The sequence below is a fragment of the Lissotriton helveticus genome, chromosome 3_1 (genome assembly GCF_964261635.1).
Source record: "Lissotriton helveticus chromosome 3_1, aLisHel1.1, whole genome shotgun sequence".
In the NCBI taxonomy this organism is placed as follows: Eukaryota; Metazoa; Chordata; class Amphibia; order Caudata; family Salamandridae; genus Lissotriton; species Lissotriton helveticus.
In genome coordinates, this window is record NC_136061.1 from 152,253,908 (window position 1) to 152,271,397 (window position 17,490).

Genomic DNA, 17,490 nt, shown 5'->3' on the forward strand with positions numbered 1-17,490 from the left:
CTAATGCTTATGACTATTGATGAGGATCCCCTGGAAGAGAACTGATGTGTATGCGTGTGTGTGCGCATGTCGGTGCGTGCATGTGTTTGGCGTGTGTGTGTGGTGCATCATTTCTGTCTTTTCCATGTCTTTTGTACCCGTGTCGACCTGTCACTGCTCCTTTCCACCTGTCATTGCTCCACTCCACCTGTCATTGCTCCCCTCCACATGTCTTTACCCCGCTCATATGATTTTCTATCCCTCTGCCCCTTTCCTGTCCCAGGCCCCCCCGCCTCCAATTACTGCTCTGTTGCTGATGCCTCTGAAGGGTGGGCAGTGCTAGGACAGAGCAAACTGGCCATATGAACTGGAACTTTTCTTCAGTAGCAGAAAACACTGAAGCTGCCATTATGCTAACTAGGACTCTGAGCCTGCCCTCCCCCACCTCCTTTATCTTTGCCACAGGAATCCAGAACTGTCAAGTTTTCAGATTGCTTATGTGTAACATATCCATGGCTTCAATGTATTTCTGAGTGACCTTCAACTGCGAAATGTGTGACACTTAGAGTGACACTTTCTTGCAAGTAAAATCAAGCAATGAGTGTATATAAATATTAGCAATTACACAATTTGAGCACTGAAAATCTCTAAAAATATGTTCAAACTGCTGCAAAATCCGCTTAAAGCAAGGTTACCTGTATTTTTATGCATAATGTAAATTAACTTAGAGAAACATGCTTCTAGTTGTCAGAATAACTTACTCTAACTGGAAGGGGGTATGGTTAATGCACATGCTGCAGAGAGCTCAGATGAATGAAATTGCCACTAATATAAAAAGTAGGATTCAATAGTTTACTGATAGCACAACTAAGATAATTATATACACGTGTACAGGTGAGTCACGTTTCTGATGATATACAAATGAACCATTTCATGATAAATTAAGATACATCATTTTAAATCGTATTTATGTATTTTTAAACTTTTATAATGTTTTGTTGTAGGGACTTTAATACTCTGTCTAACGTACGCCTTCGACTTTTAATGTGTTTATAGGTTTTAGTACCTCGTTGTTTTAATATCCAATCAATTTGTTAACATTTTTACTCTCTTGTAAATTTTGCCATGTAGTACTTTTAATGTTTTGTACTTTTATGCACTTACAAAAATGCGAATAAAGTGATTGAAGATACATAGTTATTAAAATCTTGAAACATACAGGCAAGTAACATGATGTAGACAAAAAAGCAAGAGCTGGTGAACAACATGTCTTGTGTCATGAATGTTATAGAACTGTGAACATTATCCTTGTCTCTCAGCGAGAACCCCTTCTAAGATGGCCGCTAAGTTTCTCACAGTAAAGCAAATTGTCTGCATTCTACTACTAACATCACTATCATTATACTAAAGAAGGAACTGTATTTGCAAAACCATAATATACTAAAACTGAAACATGTCAGTCCTTTTGTGTAAGAACTTTTTAGTTACTGAAATTCATTACAATTAGCAAGGAAAGTCCATTTTCTATAGCTTATCTTACTAATGTTTGATTTAAAAATGTCCGCTCTCTTCAAGTCCTAATGGCAGGGAAGAATCAATATGGCATTGTTTTCCTAAGAAACTTCAATGGAGAGCGAGAGGTCATGACTCACCTGACGAGGCTGCCAGTTCAGAAGAGCCTGGGGAGGGTGCTGCCAGGCTGAGCACTTCCATTGAACATCTTCCAAGTTATTTAGCCGGGCTGGGCAGAAAGCGCCACTAACTTGGATGCAGCAGCCGGCTGCAGTTCATGGAGGCTAAGTCTGTCACGGCTGTGTCAAGGTCAAGTCCCAGCTGCCCTGACTCCTCACTCAGGTGTGTCTGACTTGCCCGCACTGCAGGAGCTTTCAACACTGCAGTGTGTCCTTCACCTGACCACCAGCACTCGCCATTGAGACTGAAGAGTAAAGAGCCATCCCCCTCCACTCCCCCACCAATCACCCCCAGACTCCCCAGCTTAACAAGTGCTGGACACAATTAATAGTAATGTTATTGATGAAAACAACAATTGAAACCGGCCAGTGGCTGGGAGCGTAGTTAGTGGAGAGAGCCATGTAAAATCAATTTTTTGGGTGGGGCGAGAAATTGCATATAATTTAGTCCTGGAAATATTAGTCCAATGTGGCCAACTGTACTGTGTCTGGGAATATTGCAACATATATGTTGTCCTTTTTTAGTATTTACAAAACTAAATCAGCCAGTCTCCACAACAGAAAGCCATGAGACGCTTGCACTCCTCCTTTCCGAGCCGAGGACTTCACTCTACTGGCTGTAATTTGGGCTGTTCGTCCATCCTCATTGGCTAATAAACATTTTGTTTCTCAGCACTATGAACTATAAACTGAAAGCTGCGTTGCACTCGTGAACTTCCTGGTCAATGATCAATAATTCCCCGGTCGGCGCGGAACCTAAGTAGTTGATAGTGAGTATAGGTGAAAGAGCGACGCAGCTACAGTGTTCGGAGAACAGAGCTGAGCACTTAGTTGGGCTGCACAGCGCGTTTGCTGTTTAAATGCAGTGCAGCCTTCCTTGTATTACAGCATGCCTCCGAGTGGTCCCTGGGGTGAATGCATTTTAATGCTATTATGCGGACACCAGCACTAAAATGTGTTAGTCTAACCCCTGATGCATGGAACTTGGCAGGGCTTGGAATCCGCACTAAGACCAAGGGAGTCAGTCATTCAGAGCATGCCCAACTGAACGTGGAAAGAAGACCTGGGCAAGTTTAATCCACATAACATCATCCTTGTGTGGGTTAAGCTTCTTTTTCACTTGTATTCAACAATAGTTGTGTTTGCTTGCAAACTACCATTGATAATGCTGAGAACAGCTTGTGAGTTTAATTATTGAGAGTGTGCCCCTTGGGCATGCTGCCTCCCTACATCCCCACGCCAGTTTTTGCAGCCCACAGTTTGTAGCTTACTGCCTGACACTAAGCTCTGTTATGAGTCTCCCAAATGCTTCAATAATTGCCTGGTGAATAATAGTGAGCTTGTCAAGTCCACACTGGAGTACAACCAAGGATCAGGTTAGATTCAGCTTCTGTGCATTGACTGCATTATTTTTTATCTTCAAAGGTTTCCTAATCATCTGTTATTTACAAGTGCATCTGGAGAACTCTGGAAGATGGTTCGGATTGGTGGGCAACCTCTTGGCTTTGGTATGTTATCATCCCAGCGTATAATGCTGCACTAATCAATGATCCTGTTATTCCTTTGATGAAACCACAGGGTTGACCCATTTTCTGACCATTTGCATCCTCTCATGTGCTGTTTCTGTTGGGGTTGGGAAAGGACAAAGAGTAGAAACTACAAAGCCCTGTTTTCTTTCTTTTCCCGCTTTTGTATTCATAACCTTCTATTACAAGGAGTAGCTGGTACAGGGTCAGGGATGCCAAATGGCAAGCGATGGATAGCACATGCTACACCTGGTTACCCCTTTTGACATCTGTGCACATGTGTATTTGCCAGCATATTCGTGATAACTGTGGAGCGTATGAATGAGTGTAAATTCCTGTATATACTATATGTAACTGTGTTGTTGCTGGGTTTATGTGCCCGGCAGCACCTGCTGTCACAGCATCATTGTGCTTGTACTACTGCGAGTAGCTGTTATGACACCGCCCGTGTTCCTTAAAGAGTGTAATTCACAGTGCTTTCTGCCATTGCCTGTGGTGACCTGCACTACAGTGCCTGCCATCCTTCCCTCCAGTTCATTACTGTAACCCAGAGATGACTGTCTCCACAGTTGTGTTATTCCTTCACCAATGATTTGTTGGTATCCTTCCCTCCTTCAGATGAATGTGGGATTGTGGCCCAGATTTCGGAGCCCCTTGCCGCTGCCGACATTCCGGCGTATTACATCAGCACATTTAAGTTCGATCATGCACTGGTAAGTTTTTATAGCACTAAGTGGGCAAAACCAATGGCAGAGGGTAGTTGGCCTTGAGAAACCATTTACATTATTTTATGCTGGTGCAATAGCACCTTATGTTGTTCTGTAAGATTAATTCCTTATTGATCCCAATATATATATACATCCACATTGCTTTGAAGCTGCAATTCTCCAAATCTTTAATCTGCATGTATTCGGAATGTACACTTATTTCTAGTATTCCATATTCACCAGAAGCAGCAAAGTCACAGAACCTTCGAAGTCCACCTCAGTGATTCTAAGTCACAAGACTTGGTATGGCACATTGTACCTCTGACCCTTGCATCCACCGATCAAAGGAATCCTTTGCAGGCAGGCTAGAAGTGCCGGGAAAGTTTGTGAGAATTTCTTATGACTACTAATCCTCCTAAGGTATAGACCATCAACCAAAACTGTCCAGCCATCTATCTCCTGGGCTTTTCTTTCAATCTGACTTCAGGTGTAACCCATCTCCATCTCTGTGAGCATTGTTATTGGTTATTCAGTTGACACACAACCTCTTAGTGGCTAGAAGGGGACATTCTCTCCCGGTGACAAGAACAGAGAGATCCAGTAACCAGCAACGTTGTTAGGGGCATTCTAAACTAGGATGACAGCAGTGACATTGTCTAAGAAGCAACGTTAAAAGAGAAATACTGTATGAGGGACAACAGCAAGAGACCTGCTCTAAGCAGGGACGTCAACTGAGACTTTCTAAACATGGGACATGAGCTGAGACACCCTCTAAGCAGTGACGTCAGTAGAGACATTCTAAACGTAGTACATTACAAGAGACATTTTGTAGCAGCGATGTCAGTAGGGACATGCTAAACTAGGCCCAACAGCAGAGACATCCATCCTCTAAGCAGTGACATCAGTAGAGACATTCTATGTGAGGAACATCAGCAGGGACATCTGCTAAGCGGCAATTTATTTAGAGACATCCTATACTAAGAATATCAACAGAGACACCCTCTAGCAGTGACGTCTAAAGAGACATTCTAAGTGAGGGACAAGTGCAGAGTCCTCCTCTTAGCAGTGACTTCATTGGAGACATTCTAAACTAGGGACACTGGCAGAGACATCCTCTAATCAGTGCATCACTGAAAACATTATTCCTAACTATCCGTATTCGCATAGATATCGTGTAAGCAATGATGTAAATGGACACGTTGTTGTTCAGTAAAGCCCTTACAATTACCCATCGTTGACATCAGCAAAGGTTTCTTGTGTTTCCCTCTATTGTAGACATCACCAGCAGTGTCCGCCTTAATGTCCGTTCTGTTAACAGTGTGCAATAGGGGTTTGTGAAAATAATGTGGAAGAAGTACCAATGTAAATGATATATTATGCCAAAGTCAGAATCATCAATGTATTTAAATGTGATTAGTTTAGAGAACCCACCCAGGAAAAAGGTGTCTAGGCAGTCACTCCCAGCATACAATGCTGCCTGTTTTAGCATCTGTAATCTGCTGTTTTTTTTTTTTTTTTTTTGCTGTAGCGTCTGTGTTCATCGCATAAATAGTGTGATCTTGTATCTGAAAGAAACAGGTTAGTATTAGATTCCTTACCTTAGAATATCCCCAGGCGTCAGTCTGGATCCGGAAACTTTTGCGTAGCAGTACCCCTGCGCGTCGGTAGGCGTCGTCTGCAGGCGTCCCCTGCGGCTCCGCGTCGTCGTGCGCCGTGATGACGTCGCTGGAGTATATAGACGCCGCCTCCGCGCGCTGACGTCAGTTCTTCTTTTTTCCGCGCCAGTTAGCGCAGATCCGAAGAGCAGTACTCCGGTCTTTTGACCAAGTTTATTGTTAACTACTTAATCTTCTACGGTGCCGGTAGGATGCCCGGTTTCAAGGGTTGCGACGAGTGCGACCGCCTGATGTCGGTCACCGACCACCATCGACTCTGCCTCCGGTGTCTGGGCGCGGACCACGACGTGGAGTCCTGCGTCGACTGTCGGGCCTTGACTGGTAAAGCTAGGCGGGAGCGGTCCCGCAAGCTTCTCGAGCTCCGTGTGTCGGCCCCGCGTCGAGAGCGGTCCCGGTCCGGTCGGAGGTCGAGGGAGCGGTCGAAGGAACGATCGCGGAGCCGCCATGAGCGCTCCGGGAGTCGCCACCATTCCTCCGGTTCGTCAGGTAAGCGTAAGAAGTCGGGGCGTCGTCATCGTACCCCCGACTCCCCCTGACGCCCGCGTGATGCGGCCGGGGGCTCGGGTGGCCCCACCCCCGCGGCCCCGCGTGGGTTGCCGACGCCGTCTGCCCCATACCCGTCGGTCCCTGGGGAAGGCGCGTCGCGTGAGGAGATCGAGGCCTTCCTCATCGCTATGAGGGCGAGGTCTCCTCCGGCGGGGCCTACGGCGCCTGCGGGCCCGTCGGTCCCGTCTGGGGGCCCGAGCGGTTCGGGTGCTCCTGCCTCGACGCCGCCGGTGGCTCCGGCCTCGGCGCCGCTGGGCCCCTCAGGTTCGTCGCCGGCTGGTCTACCGGCCTCTCCGGCGTCGGTTCCTTTGGGCCAACCCGTGGTACCGCCTCCGCGCGGTGCAGCGACTCCGCCGTCGGTTCCGGCCGGCGTCGGGTCCCCGGCGCCGACGCCACGCGGCGCCACCCCCATTCCCCCTCTGACTCCTGACGCGGAGTCGGACCGGCGTCGTCCGACGCCGGATCCGGCGCCGATGGGGCCCATTGACCCCGAGGTCTATATCGTCGATCCAGAATACGGCGATGAGGACGAGTATGGAGAGGGTTGGGAGGGGTCTGAGGACCCTTTATCCCGTGCCTGCCAGTATGATGTGGACTGGGTAGGTGATCTGGGTGATGCCAGTGGTCTGGACGAGTCGCCCAACCCTGGGTTTGTCTCCCCGACCCCTGTGGCATCTGAGGCAGGTGCTGCCTATTCGGTGGTCCTGATGAGGGCTGCCAAGGCCTTGAGCCTTGAGCTCCCTGTCGCGAAGGTCAAGCCGAACATTCTGACCGAAGTGTTTAAACCGCAGTCATGCCCCCAGGAGCCTCTGCTGCCGTTTAATGAGGCCCTGACGGATGTCCTTTTGGGCACCTGGTCCAGGCCCGCTTCCGGTGCACCGGTTGACCGGAACGTTGCCAGGCGTCACCGTCCGTGCTCGGACGACCCTGCCTTCCTATCCACCCATCCCTCCCCGGAGAGTCTGGTGATCCAGGCCTCCACTTCGCAGTCCGCGTTCCCGTCGGCTCCGCCCGATCGGGAATCAAAGCGGTATGACCAATTTGGTAAAAAGGTCTTTTCCTCTTTGAGCGCTGGACTGCGGTCTTGTAATACCGCGTGCCTCTTGGGCCGCTACACCCACTCCCTGTGGGATACGGTCGAGGAGTGTTTGCCGCAATGCCCCCAGGAAGTGCGGGACAAGCTCACCCGGGCCTTCGTTGAAGGCCGGGATGCGGCGCGGTACTCGATCCGTTGTGGTCTGGACACGACCGACTCGCTGGGACGGGCTATGTCCACGACGGTGGCGATTCGTCGCCATGCTTGGCTGAGATCTGCCAACTTCTCGCCAGACGTCCAAAATACACTCATGGACATGCCATTTGATGGCAGTCGCCTGTTTGGTGACAAAGCGGACCACGCGCTGGAGCGCTTCAAGGACTCCAGGGTCACGGCCAAGTCCTTGGGTCTTTCGACCCAGCGCCAGCAGACGGGTTCGTTTCGCCCCTTTCGTGGCCAAGGGAGGGGCGGTCCCACACGTGCTGCCAGCCACGCGCCGCAGAACGCTCCCCAGCGCGGTGGCGGCCGTGGTTTCCGCCGTGGTGGCGGTAGAGGCCAGCGGCGAGGTCAGTCCACGCCTCCCCCCGCTGCTGCATCCAAGTCTTCCTAGTCCGAGCTTTCGGGCTCACGTGACGCCAGTGGGTGGCAGGGTTCGCCATCACCACTCCCGCTGGCGCGCGATAACATCGGACAGGTGGGTGCTGCAGCTCGTTCGAAGGGGCTACGCCCTCCCCTTCGAGTCCACTCCTCCAGCCATGCCACCGCAGAACCACCGTGTGTCGGGGGACCACTTGACACTTCTGCAGGAGGAAGTTACGGCCCTCTTGGCCAAGGGGGCCATCGAGCGCGTTCCTGGGCCAGAAGTAGGGTGTGGTTGCTACTCCCACTACTTTCTGGTGCCCAAGAAGGACAAAGGAGGCCTGCGTCCTATCTTGGACCTACGGAACGTCAACGGCTTCCTCCGGAAGGAGAAGTTCAAGATGTTGACTTTGGCTCAGGTCTTGGCTGCTCTAGACCCACAAGACTGGATGGTAGCGTTGGACTTGCAGGATGCGTATTTTCACATCCCCGTCCTGCCGGCCCACCGGCGTTACCTGCGGTTCACGGTAGGCCACGAGCACTTTCAGTTTATCGTGCTCCCCTTCGGCCTTACCAGCGCCCCACGGGTGTTCACGAAAGTGATGGCGGTGGTCGCAGCTCATCTGCGCCGGTTAGGGGTTTCAGTCTTCCCCTACCTCGACGACTGGTTGTTGAAGGCGGGCTCGCCCCAGACAGTCGTCCACCACCTTCAGATGACGGCAGACCTCCTGCACGAGCTGGGGTTTTCCATCAATGTGCCGAAATCACACCTGTGTCCCTCTCAAAAGCTCCTTTTCATCGGAGCGGTTCTCGACTCGGCGCAGTTTCGGGTTTATCCCCCGGAACGGCGGGTCCGGGATATTCAGGCTCTGATTCCCATCTTTCAGCCGTTATCCCGGGTTTCGGTCAGGTTGACGCTGCGGCTTCTGGGGCTGATGGCCTCCTGCATCCTACTGGTGCATCACGCCAGGTGGCGGATGCGGGCTCTGCAGTGGGACCTGAAGTTTCAGTGGGCCCAGCATCAGGGCAACCTATCCGACCATGTCCTGATCTCGGAGGGCACTGCGAGACAGTTGCAGTGGTGGCTTACGGACCGCGATTGGGTCAGAGGCAGATCCCTCTCCCTTCCCCAACCGGAGCACGTGGTTGTGACGGACGCGTCCCTCCAGGGCTGGGGTGGCCACTTGGGAGAGGCGGAGATCAGAGGCATCTGGTCTCCGGCGGAGTCCCGGCTCCATATCAACCTGTTGGAGCTGCGGGCGATTCGCCTAGCACTGAAGGCATTCCTCCCCTTTGTCAACGGGAGTGTAGTGCAGGTGTTCACGGACAACACCACCGCCATGTGGTACTGCAACAAACAGGGCGGTGTGGGGTCGTGGACCCTTTGCCAGGAGGCTCTGCGTCTCTGGCAATGGCTGGAACGTCAGGGCGTGACTCTGACGGTTCAACACCTGGCAGGTTCTCTGAACGCCAGGGCGGACGAACTCAGCCGTCGGTGCTCGGTGGATCACGAATGGCGTCTGAACTCGGACGTGGCGAGAGGCCTCTTTCAGCAATGGGGAGAGCCTTGGTTAGATCTATTCGCCACAGAAGAGAACGCGCAATGTCATCAGTTCTGCGCGTTGGAGTTTCCAAGACGGCACTCGCTCGGCGACGCCTTTCGGCGCGAGTGGAGTTGCGGTCTGTTGTACGCCTTTCCGCCTATACCACTTCTGCCCAGAGTGCTGAAGAAGATCAGGCGCGACCGGGCCCAAGTTATCCTTGTGGCTCCGGACTGGGCTCGAAGATACTGGTATCCCGAGCTACTCAGCATGACAGTCGGTCCCTCGATCCGCCTGCCCCTTCAGGAGGACCTTCTGTCGCAGCAGCAGGGGACGGTCCTCCACCCGAACCTGTCCAGTCTCCACCTCCATGCTTGGAGATTGAGCGGCGGCAGTTGAGGCCATTTGACTTGCCTCCTGAAGTCTGTGATGTAATTCTGGCAGCCAGGCGTCCCTCCACGAAGTCGGTATACGCCTGCCGGTGGAACAGATTTGTGGCATGGTGCACAGCAAAGGCTGTGGATCCCCTTTCTGCCCCTCTGTCTGAGGTTCTCCTCTTCCTCCTTTCCCTTGCCCAGCAGGGCTCTGCTCTGGGCACTATCAAGGGCTATCTTTCTGCCCTTTCCGCCTTCTTGAGGCTACCTGATCAGCCATCTTTATTCAAGTCCCCTATTGTGTTAAGATTCTTGAAGGGCATCACGCACATGTATCCTCCAACTCCGTTCGTGATGCCTCAGTGGGACTTGAACCTGGTCTTGACTTTCCTGATGTGCGCTCCCTTTGAGCCCCTTCATTCCTGTCCTCTCCGTCTTCTCACTTTAAAGACGGCCTTCCTGGTGGCCATCACCTCTGCCAGGAGAGTGAGTGAGCTCCAGGCTCTTTCTGTTAAACCTCCTTTCTTGTCTGTTCATCCTGATAAGGTGGTCCTTCGGACTAGACCTTCTTTCCTGCCCAAGGTAGTCTCTGCTTTTCACATTGGGCAGTCCATCACCTTGCCCTCCTTCTTCCCGCCTCCGCATCCTTCAAAGGATGAAGAGCGGCTCCATCGTCTGGACCCAAAACGTGCGCTTTCGTTTTACATGGATCGCACACGCCAGTTCCGGGTGGATGACCAACTGTTTGTTGGCTACGTGGGTGAGAAGAAGGGAAGGGCGGTGCAGAAACGAACCATCTCTCGGTGGGTCGTCCTGTGCATCAAAGCATGCTACTCTTTGGCTCGGAAGGAGCCTCCTGTTGGGCTGAGGGCCCATTCCACTCGGGCCACGGCGGCTACTACTGCCCTGGGCCGGGGAGTCCCTTTGCAGGACATTTGCCAGGCGGCCACGTGGGCCTCGCTGCACACCTTTGCGAGGCACTACTGCCTGGACAGTCAAGTCCGGAGGGATGGCTTCTTTGGCCGTTCGGTCCTCCAGGACTTTCTGGTGTAGGTTTGTATTGGTTCGCAGACCCACCACCGGGGTTGGTATTGCTGGGGTATCTATTCTAAGGTAAGGAATCTAATACTAACCTGTTTCTTTCAGATGAACAAGTTACTTACCTTCGGTAACGATATATCTGTAAGAAACAGTAGTTAGTATTAGATTCCTTACCGCCCCACCCATCCTCCCCGTTCTGCGAACTGATACCTAGGGTTAAGGACAGCCCTTTCAGGGCCCTAGTTTCAAATGGCACCAGTGTTAGTTCTCACATGGCTCTGCGTGTTCTGGCGCGGAAAAGCTGTGTGCAAAGAACTGACGTCAGCGCGCGGAGGCGGCGTCTATATACTCCAGCGACGTCATCACGGCGCACGACGCCGACGACGCGGAGCCGCAGGGGACGCCTGCAGACGACGCCTACCGACGCGCAGGGGTACGGCTACGCAAAAGTTTCCGGATCCAGACTGACGCCTGGGGATATTCTAAGGTAAGGAATCTAATACTAACTACTGTTTCTTACAGATATATCGTTACCGAAGGTAAGTAACTTGTTCGTTGCTTCACATCTTCAGCTATAGTCTGCCTTCTAGTAAGCAGGATCGGAAATGCTATGTATTTGTGGGATCATTCATTTTGAGGTTACTGCAAAATTGCCATTCTCCTATTAGAATGACCAGAGAATCTGGATTTCATTAACCGCATGCGTGCGGCGGCTTTTCTCACACTGCGCGGCTTTTTTTCAAAAGCCGCGTTACATGACGAGCTGAGCTCGTCATCAGCGTGCGAGCGGTGCAACTGATGACGAGCTGAGCTCGTCATCAGCGCCGAACCGGTTAAAGACAGGGAGGCTAACATTATGCATTAATATTTTAATGCAGTCACAAGCAGCAGCACTACATCATAAGCAAAACAATTCTAGAATGCAGTGAGCACAAGGTATAAAAGGCAAGAGGAGCAAACAGACTGCCGCTTTTAAATGAAACGAAGCAACAAAAGTTTCATAAAGGTGAGATCCAACTTGATCTTGAGAGTGAAGAAAACAGGAGACCAAAGGAAGGAAACGAAGTGAGGAGGATTAAAAGCTGATGAGAATAATCCATCAGGTGGAGTTATCTGAAAAGGAGGAAAACGTTAAAAAGGTCGTAACCTCAAGCACTAAAAGCAGTATAATCAAAAGCATAGAATAATCAACATAGCAATAAATACTCCATCCAAGGGAGGGTCGGGTGAGATAATGTTAGCCTCCGTGTCTTTAATGAAATCCAGATTCTCTGGTCATGCTAATGGGAGAATCGCAATTTCATTACAAGACAGGAGGCTACATTATGCATGTTGGTAGCCTTGAAGGACAACATCAGACATATGCTCGATAGGTTTACAATAATGATGAGCAAAAAAGGATGCATTGGACCAATCAGCAGCTTTCGGGATATCATCCAACTTACCACCAGACCAGAAGGATTTACTGGCTGGCCATAGCATCTCTGAGAGAGTGGGCTTGGAATTTAGAAAGGTCAATGCCAGCAAGGCTCATTACTGATTTCACCCATCTAGCTATGGAAGAAGAAGAAACTGGCGTAAAGGGTTTAACAAAGGAAATAAGGAGTTGATTAGCATCCTGCAGGCGAGCATCTCTCATTCTGTAGTCATATTCTTTCATACAATCTACAACACATAGTCTTTGGCACAAATCGAAACAAGGATAAAAAATAGAGTCTGACATAGTTTTGATCCTTCTAAGGATTTAAAACTTAACTCCATATAAGGCCAAAAGAGAGTTATCAGGATCTGGTCTTGTCTCACCTTCTGCAGGATCCTTTGAATCATGGCAAAGGGAGGGAACATATAAGCCTGAAGATGAGACCAGCACTGGATAAAGGCATTCACAGCTAGAGCGCCCGGGTCCGGCATCCAGCTGAAGTACTTTGGTAGCTGGAAGGTCAATCTGCTGGCAAATAGGTCCACATCCAGAGGACCCCAAAAGCGATAAAGAGCATTGAAAACGTTCACATTGAGTTTCCAATCGCTGAAGTCTGAGAGGAATCTTGAGTTCCAATCTGCAAAAAAGTTAGACTTTCCCGGTAGGTATTCAGCCTTCAGGGAAATCTTGTGTTCTAAATAAAACATCCAGAGTTTCCTGGCTAGATCGGAGTAGTTTGCTGATCTGGTCCCGCCAAGACGGTTGATATATGAGACTGCAGAGATGTTGTCCATCTTCAGAAAGACGGATCTGTGGAGAAGTGTGGCTCAATGGTTAGAGCGGCAGACCCTGATGCAGAGGTCTAGCCCGGGACCAGGGTTCAATTCCCCGCCTCGGCGGGTCTTGGGCTCAAAATTCCACGGACCTGATAATTCTCGCCTTGGTGCCTATTCCAATCATGGAGTCCCACTTTGCAACTCTGGGCAATAGCTTGCTTAATCTCCACAACGGCCCCCACAACGCTAAGGATGCCTGGCTTCCACCTTGGGGGTGCCCAGGAGTGGACACCTCACAGGGAAAGTCAGGATGGGTTCCACAGCGTTATTCGTACAAGCGCCTTGAGACCCTTGCGGGTGAGTAGTGCGCTATACAAGTATCAATTTACATTACAGTTACATTTACATCTGCCCTGAAGTGAGTGTTTGAAGCTCATTAGGGCGTATAAACCTGCAGTAAGTTCTAAGAAATTTATATGATGGGAGGATTCCACAAGAGACCATACACCGACCGTGTTTTGGTCAAGGAAGCGAGCACCCCAACCATGAATGCTCGCGTTTGATTCCAGGACACATTCTGGGGCTGAGCTGAAGATTGCTTTGCCATTCCAGGCATCCAAGAGAGTTCCGACCTGGCTTCCTGATGTAAGGTCACAAGGTCTCCGTACCATAGACCAGACCTGAGGGCCTTTCCTTTTATTCTCTGAAGAGCACAGTAATTCAGAGGTCCCAGAAAGATAGCTTGAATGGAAGGTGAAAGGAGGCCCAGAAGTCTGGCTAACTCCCGGAGGGTTAGAGATTGATGTTTTAGAACAAACCTGATCTCTTTCTGAATCTTGGCGATTTTCTTGGTGGGAAGAAGAAGAAGGCAATTCGAGGTATCTGCGGTGAAGCAGAGGAACTCTAAGGACTTTGAGGGAGTAATGATAGATTTTTCCCCGGTTTTTAATGAAACCGAGACTTTCTATAAGATTCATGGCAGTATAGAGGTCTTTCAGGAGTTGCGAGTGGAGTTGGGACATGATGAGGATGTCGTCCAGATGGATAATTAAGCGAATACCTCTTTCTCTCAAGAGAGAGACGATAGTTCTCATAATCTTGGTGAAGCACCAAGGGGCAGAGGAAAGGCGGAAGGGGAGAGCCTGAAATTGGAATAGATGGTTGTTCCAGATGAACTGAAGGAAGGGTTGGTGTTCTTGGGCCATAGGGATGGTAAAGTAAGCGTCCTTTAACACCATCAATGCTACAGGGATTAGTCCTCTGTGCTGAGGATTGATCAATCCCATTGTTCATGACGAGCTGAGCTTGTCATGAGCACACAAGCAGTGTACTGCATGACGAGCTGAGCTCGTCATGAGCATGGAAGGGGTTAAATCCAGCTTCACCAACTAATCTCCTTTTAGAAGGAGGTCCCTGAGAAGGTGAATACCCTCCATTTGAAGTGTCTGTAAACCAGATACTTGTTTATTTCCCGAAGGTTTATAACTGGTCTCCAACCCTTTTCCCTTATTTGAATGAGGAAAAGGGTGCTGACAAATCTCTTTAGAGACCCTGGGACTTCTACAATAGCGCCCTTTTGAAGCATAGAGGAGATTTCCTCTTCGACAATTTTCTGAAGGTCCTCCGAAAGGATCAAGGGTTTGGGTGCCTGTGTTTGAAAAGAAAGATCTAGAAAATCTATTTTGAAACCCCGAACGGTTTCCAGAACCCAGGGATCTTGAGTTAAAGATTCCCGTATATGATAAAAGTATTTGAGGCTGCCCCCTACCTTTGGGGGGAAGAAAAAGAAGGAAGAGGAGGACTTACTTGGAAGACTGGTGTTGTTGGGAGTTCCACGGGATCTGTAACCTCTGTTTCGTGAGTCTCTCCCTCTCTGAGGATAGAATTGGTGGTTAGATTGGTAGAATCCTCTACCTGATCCTCTGAAGGTTGAGAAGGGCCGTTGGTTGCCACGGCCGGAAGAACGGCCCCTTCTTCCAGCCTGTCCAAAAAGGTTATTATTAAAGACGCGTTTCATATTGGCCTGGGCTTTGTCAAGGGCAGTAAAGGTAGAGACATATTTGCCTATTGATATAATCCTGTCTTCGCCAAAGAGGAGGTCCCTGGGGTTCTGAGAGGGCTCCTTTTCGGCGAAATCACCCAACTTAGGGTTGATCTTTGTGAGGATGGTTCTCCTCCTCTCAATGTTGAGGCTGAAATTTACGTTTCCCAGCAGACCGATGGCCCTTTGGCTCCAGCCTCTACTGAGGTTGATGTCAGGAAGGGAGTTGGAGATGTGAGACTCTTCAGCCAGAAGTCCAAAATTCTGGTGAGGGGGCCAAGAATGTGGAGCAGGCAATCCTGGCAGCCCTTTAGGGGTCTCTCTAGACCGTTCCCGGGGTCTTTACCCAGTTTAAATAGAAATTTGAGCAAGTCAGGGTCAAGGTTTGGAGTCTGGCAGATCTTGTCTTGTATGGAGGGTCTTGGGCAATCAGATTTGAGGGTATTCCGATTCTCCCTTTCAAGGGAATTTCTGAGCCATCTCATAATAAATTTGTAAACATGTTCTTGAGGGAACCATTAGAGCTATTGGGGTAGGAGATGTTGAGGGAGGAGAACATTTCCTCACCTAAGGAGTTGATGATAGCGTTTTTGGAGGAGGAGTCGAGCTTATTAAAGTCAAGGTCTTTGTGGTCCAAGTCAAGGACAAATTCGTCGTAGGGGTTTTGAAAAATGTCCTCCTCCTCAGAGTAGGTGCCTGTGTAGTTCTGAGCACTATTGTAATTTGTGTCGCTAGGGACACCCATCAAATTTGTGCCGCTACGGACACCCATCAAAGTTGTGCCGCGAGGGACACCTGTAACATTTGAGGCGCGAGGGCCTCCCATCAAGTTTGAGGTGCTGGGACCTCCCAAAACAGTTGAGGTTCCACGACCTCCCATAGTGCTTTTAGAAAGAGGCTCACAGTGTTTAGACTTCTTGGTGCTCTTACCATGAGTGAAACATTGAGGATCACGAGAAGGGGGTTCATCTGGGAGATCATCATGATCGAAGGCAAGGGGTCTCTTAGAGGACATAACCTCTTTAAGGGTGTCCAGCATGCAGGACTTTATTTCTCTTTGCAGGAAATTTTTTTAAAAGAATCACTTGTATGGTTAGGGAAGCTAGCAGTGGCATCGTCAGATTCAATGTCAGACATAATATTATTTGATTAGGCACCTTTCTGCTTGCTATAGATTTATAACCTGCTGTTCAGGAATAGAAAGGTATTCAAACCTGTCTCCCCTTTATTTAGTGTTATTTGATTAGGCACCTTAGTATGGGTTAATAACCTTGCCTTAATGCTTGCTGTAGATTTATAACCTGCTGTTCAGGAAGAGAAAGGGATTCAAACCTGTCTTACATTTATTTAGTGAACAGTACAGGAGTAAAGTTTTTCCTTTTTTTTGTTCTTTTTTTGGGGGAAATTGGTTGTTTCAAATTGAATGTGTGATCGGAAACAGTATTAGGGGGCCCTCTCCGGCAGCAGCTGAGGAGAGCGATGTAACTGACATGGTCGCTCGAGCCCAGCCGCTGCCGGAGAATGTAATTAAAGGAAAGGCCGTAGGCAAGCAGCGCACGCGACACCAGCGTTGCTAAGGGCCATTCCTTGCCAGCTGAAGGGGGAAGACGCGCTCGCGAAGACGGAGCGAGCGCGTATAAAAATTAAATCAAATGAGGCCAGAAATGTTGAATAAATGGAGAAGGAAATCACTTATGGGCGATGCCGAATGAGGAGTGAAGGAGGGGGCGCTTTGCGAAAAAGGAGCACCTGCAGATAGGTGTGTGGGCCCACCCGAAGGTACTTGGGTGAGGAAGGGGAGGGGGAGGGTAGGTGGAACTCGACAACCATAAATTGGACGTCGAGGGGGGGATATTGGAAGGGTTGGAGGAAACCCAGGAATAGGCGTAATTTCGAATTTTGAGAATCAAAATAATTGTAAAGGCAATACAGAACAGTTTTGAATAAGCAGTATAGTTCAGTTTTAAGATATAAGGCAATAAGGCATAATAGATAAAGGTAAAGGAATTAAAGTAGTAAAACAAAGCTTAAGTCAACTCGTCTGTTTCTACTGGAAAAGGACCAAGACTAATGTGCATATTTTTGCTACCAATTTGGGTTAGTGCAATAGCCAAACAAAAATTGAGAGCGACAAGAATGATTATCAGTGCATGAGACTTTCCAATCATTCAACCCATGAAACTTTTAGAATCCTTCTACCCATCACTTTTTATTGATTTTCATGCGATTCCATAAATGCAATGACTACTCACAGAAGTGAGTCCCAGTCTCTCTCTTCAATAAGATCCAAGCTGCCCCTCATTAATGAGACCTAAAAAGGCTACGGCCGGTCTGGGGCTGCTTATGTTCTCATTCTGAGGTGATGTCGCCGACAGTTTGCACTGGATTATTCGTATTGGAGCAGGATCACGAATGCTAAGTTTGCTCTTCATGTGGAGTGACACTGTTGGCAAAAATAATCGATGGACTTTAATGTGTCATCGAGTGATTGTCAGGGGCGGAGACTTTTGGAGCTTTCCAACCATCACTTTTTCTGGTTTTAAATACAACAAAAGTG

General features: G+C 49.3%; 1 protein-coding gene across 1 annotated transcript in view; it reads left to right on the top strand.

Annotated features, from left to right (window-relative positions):
* CASTOR2 (cytosolic arginine sensor for mTORC1 subunit 2) overlaps positions 1-17,490 on the top strand; it is a 422,141-nt gene that overhangs the window by 384,595 nt on the left and 20,056 nt on the right. Inside the window, exons 7-8 of the mRNA XM_078679416.1 lie at positions 3,096-3,178; positions 3,815-3,909. Coding sequence (XP_078535542.1) covers positions 3,096-3,178; positions 3,815-3,909 — 178 coding nt within the window. The remainder of the gene's footprint in view (positions 1-3,095; positions 3,179-3,814; positions 3,910-17,490) is intronic.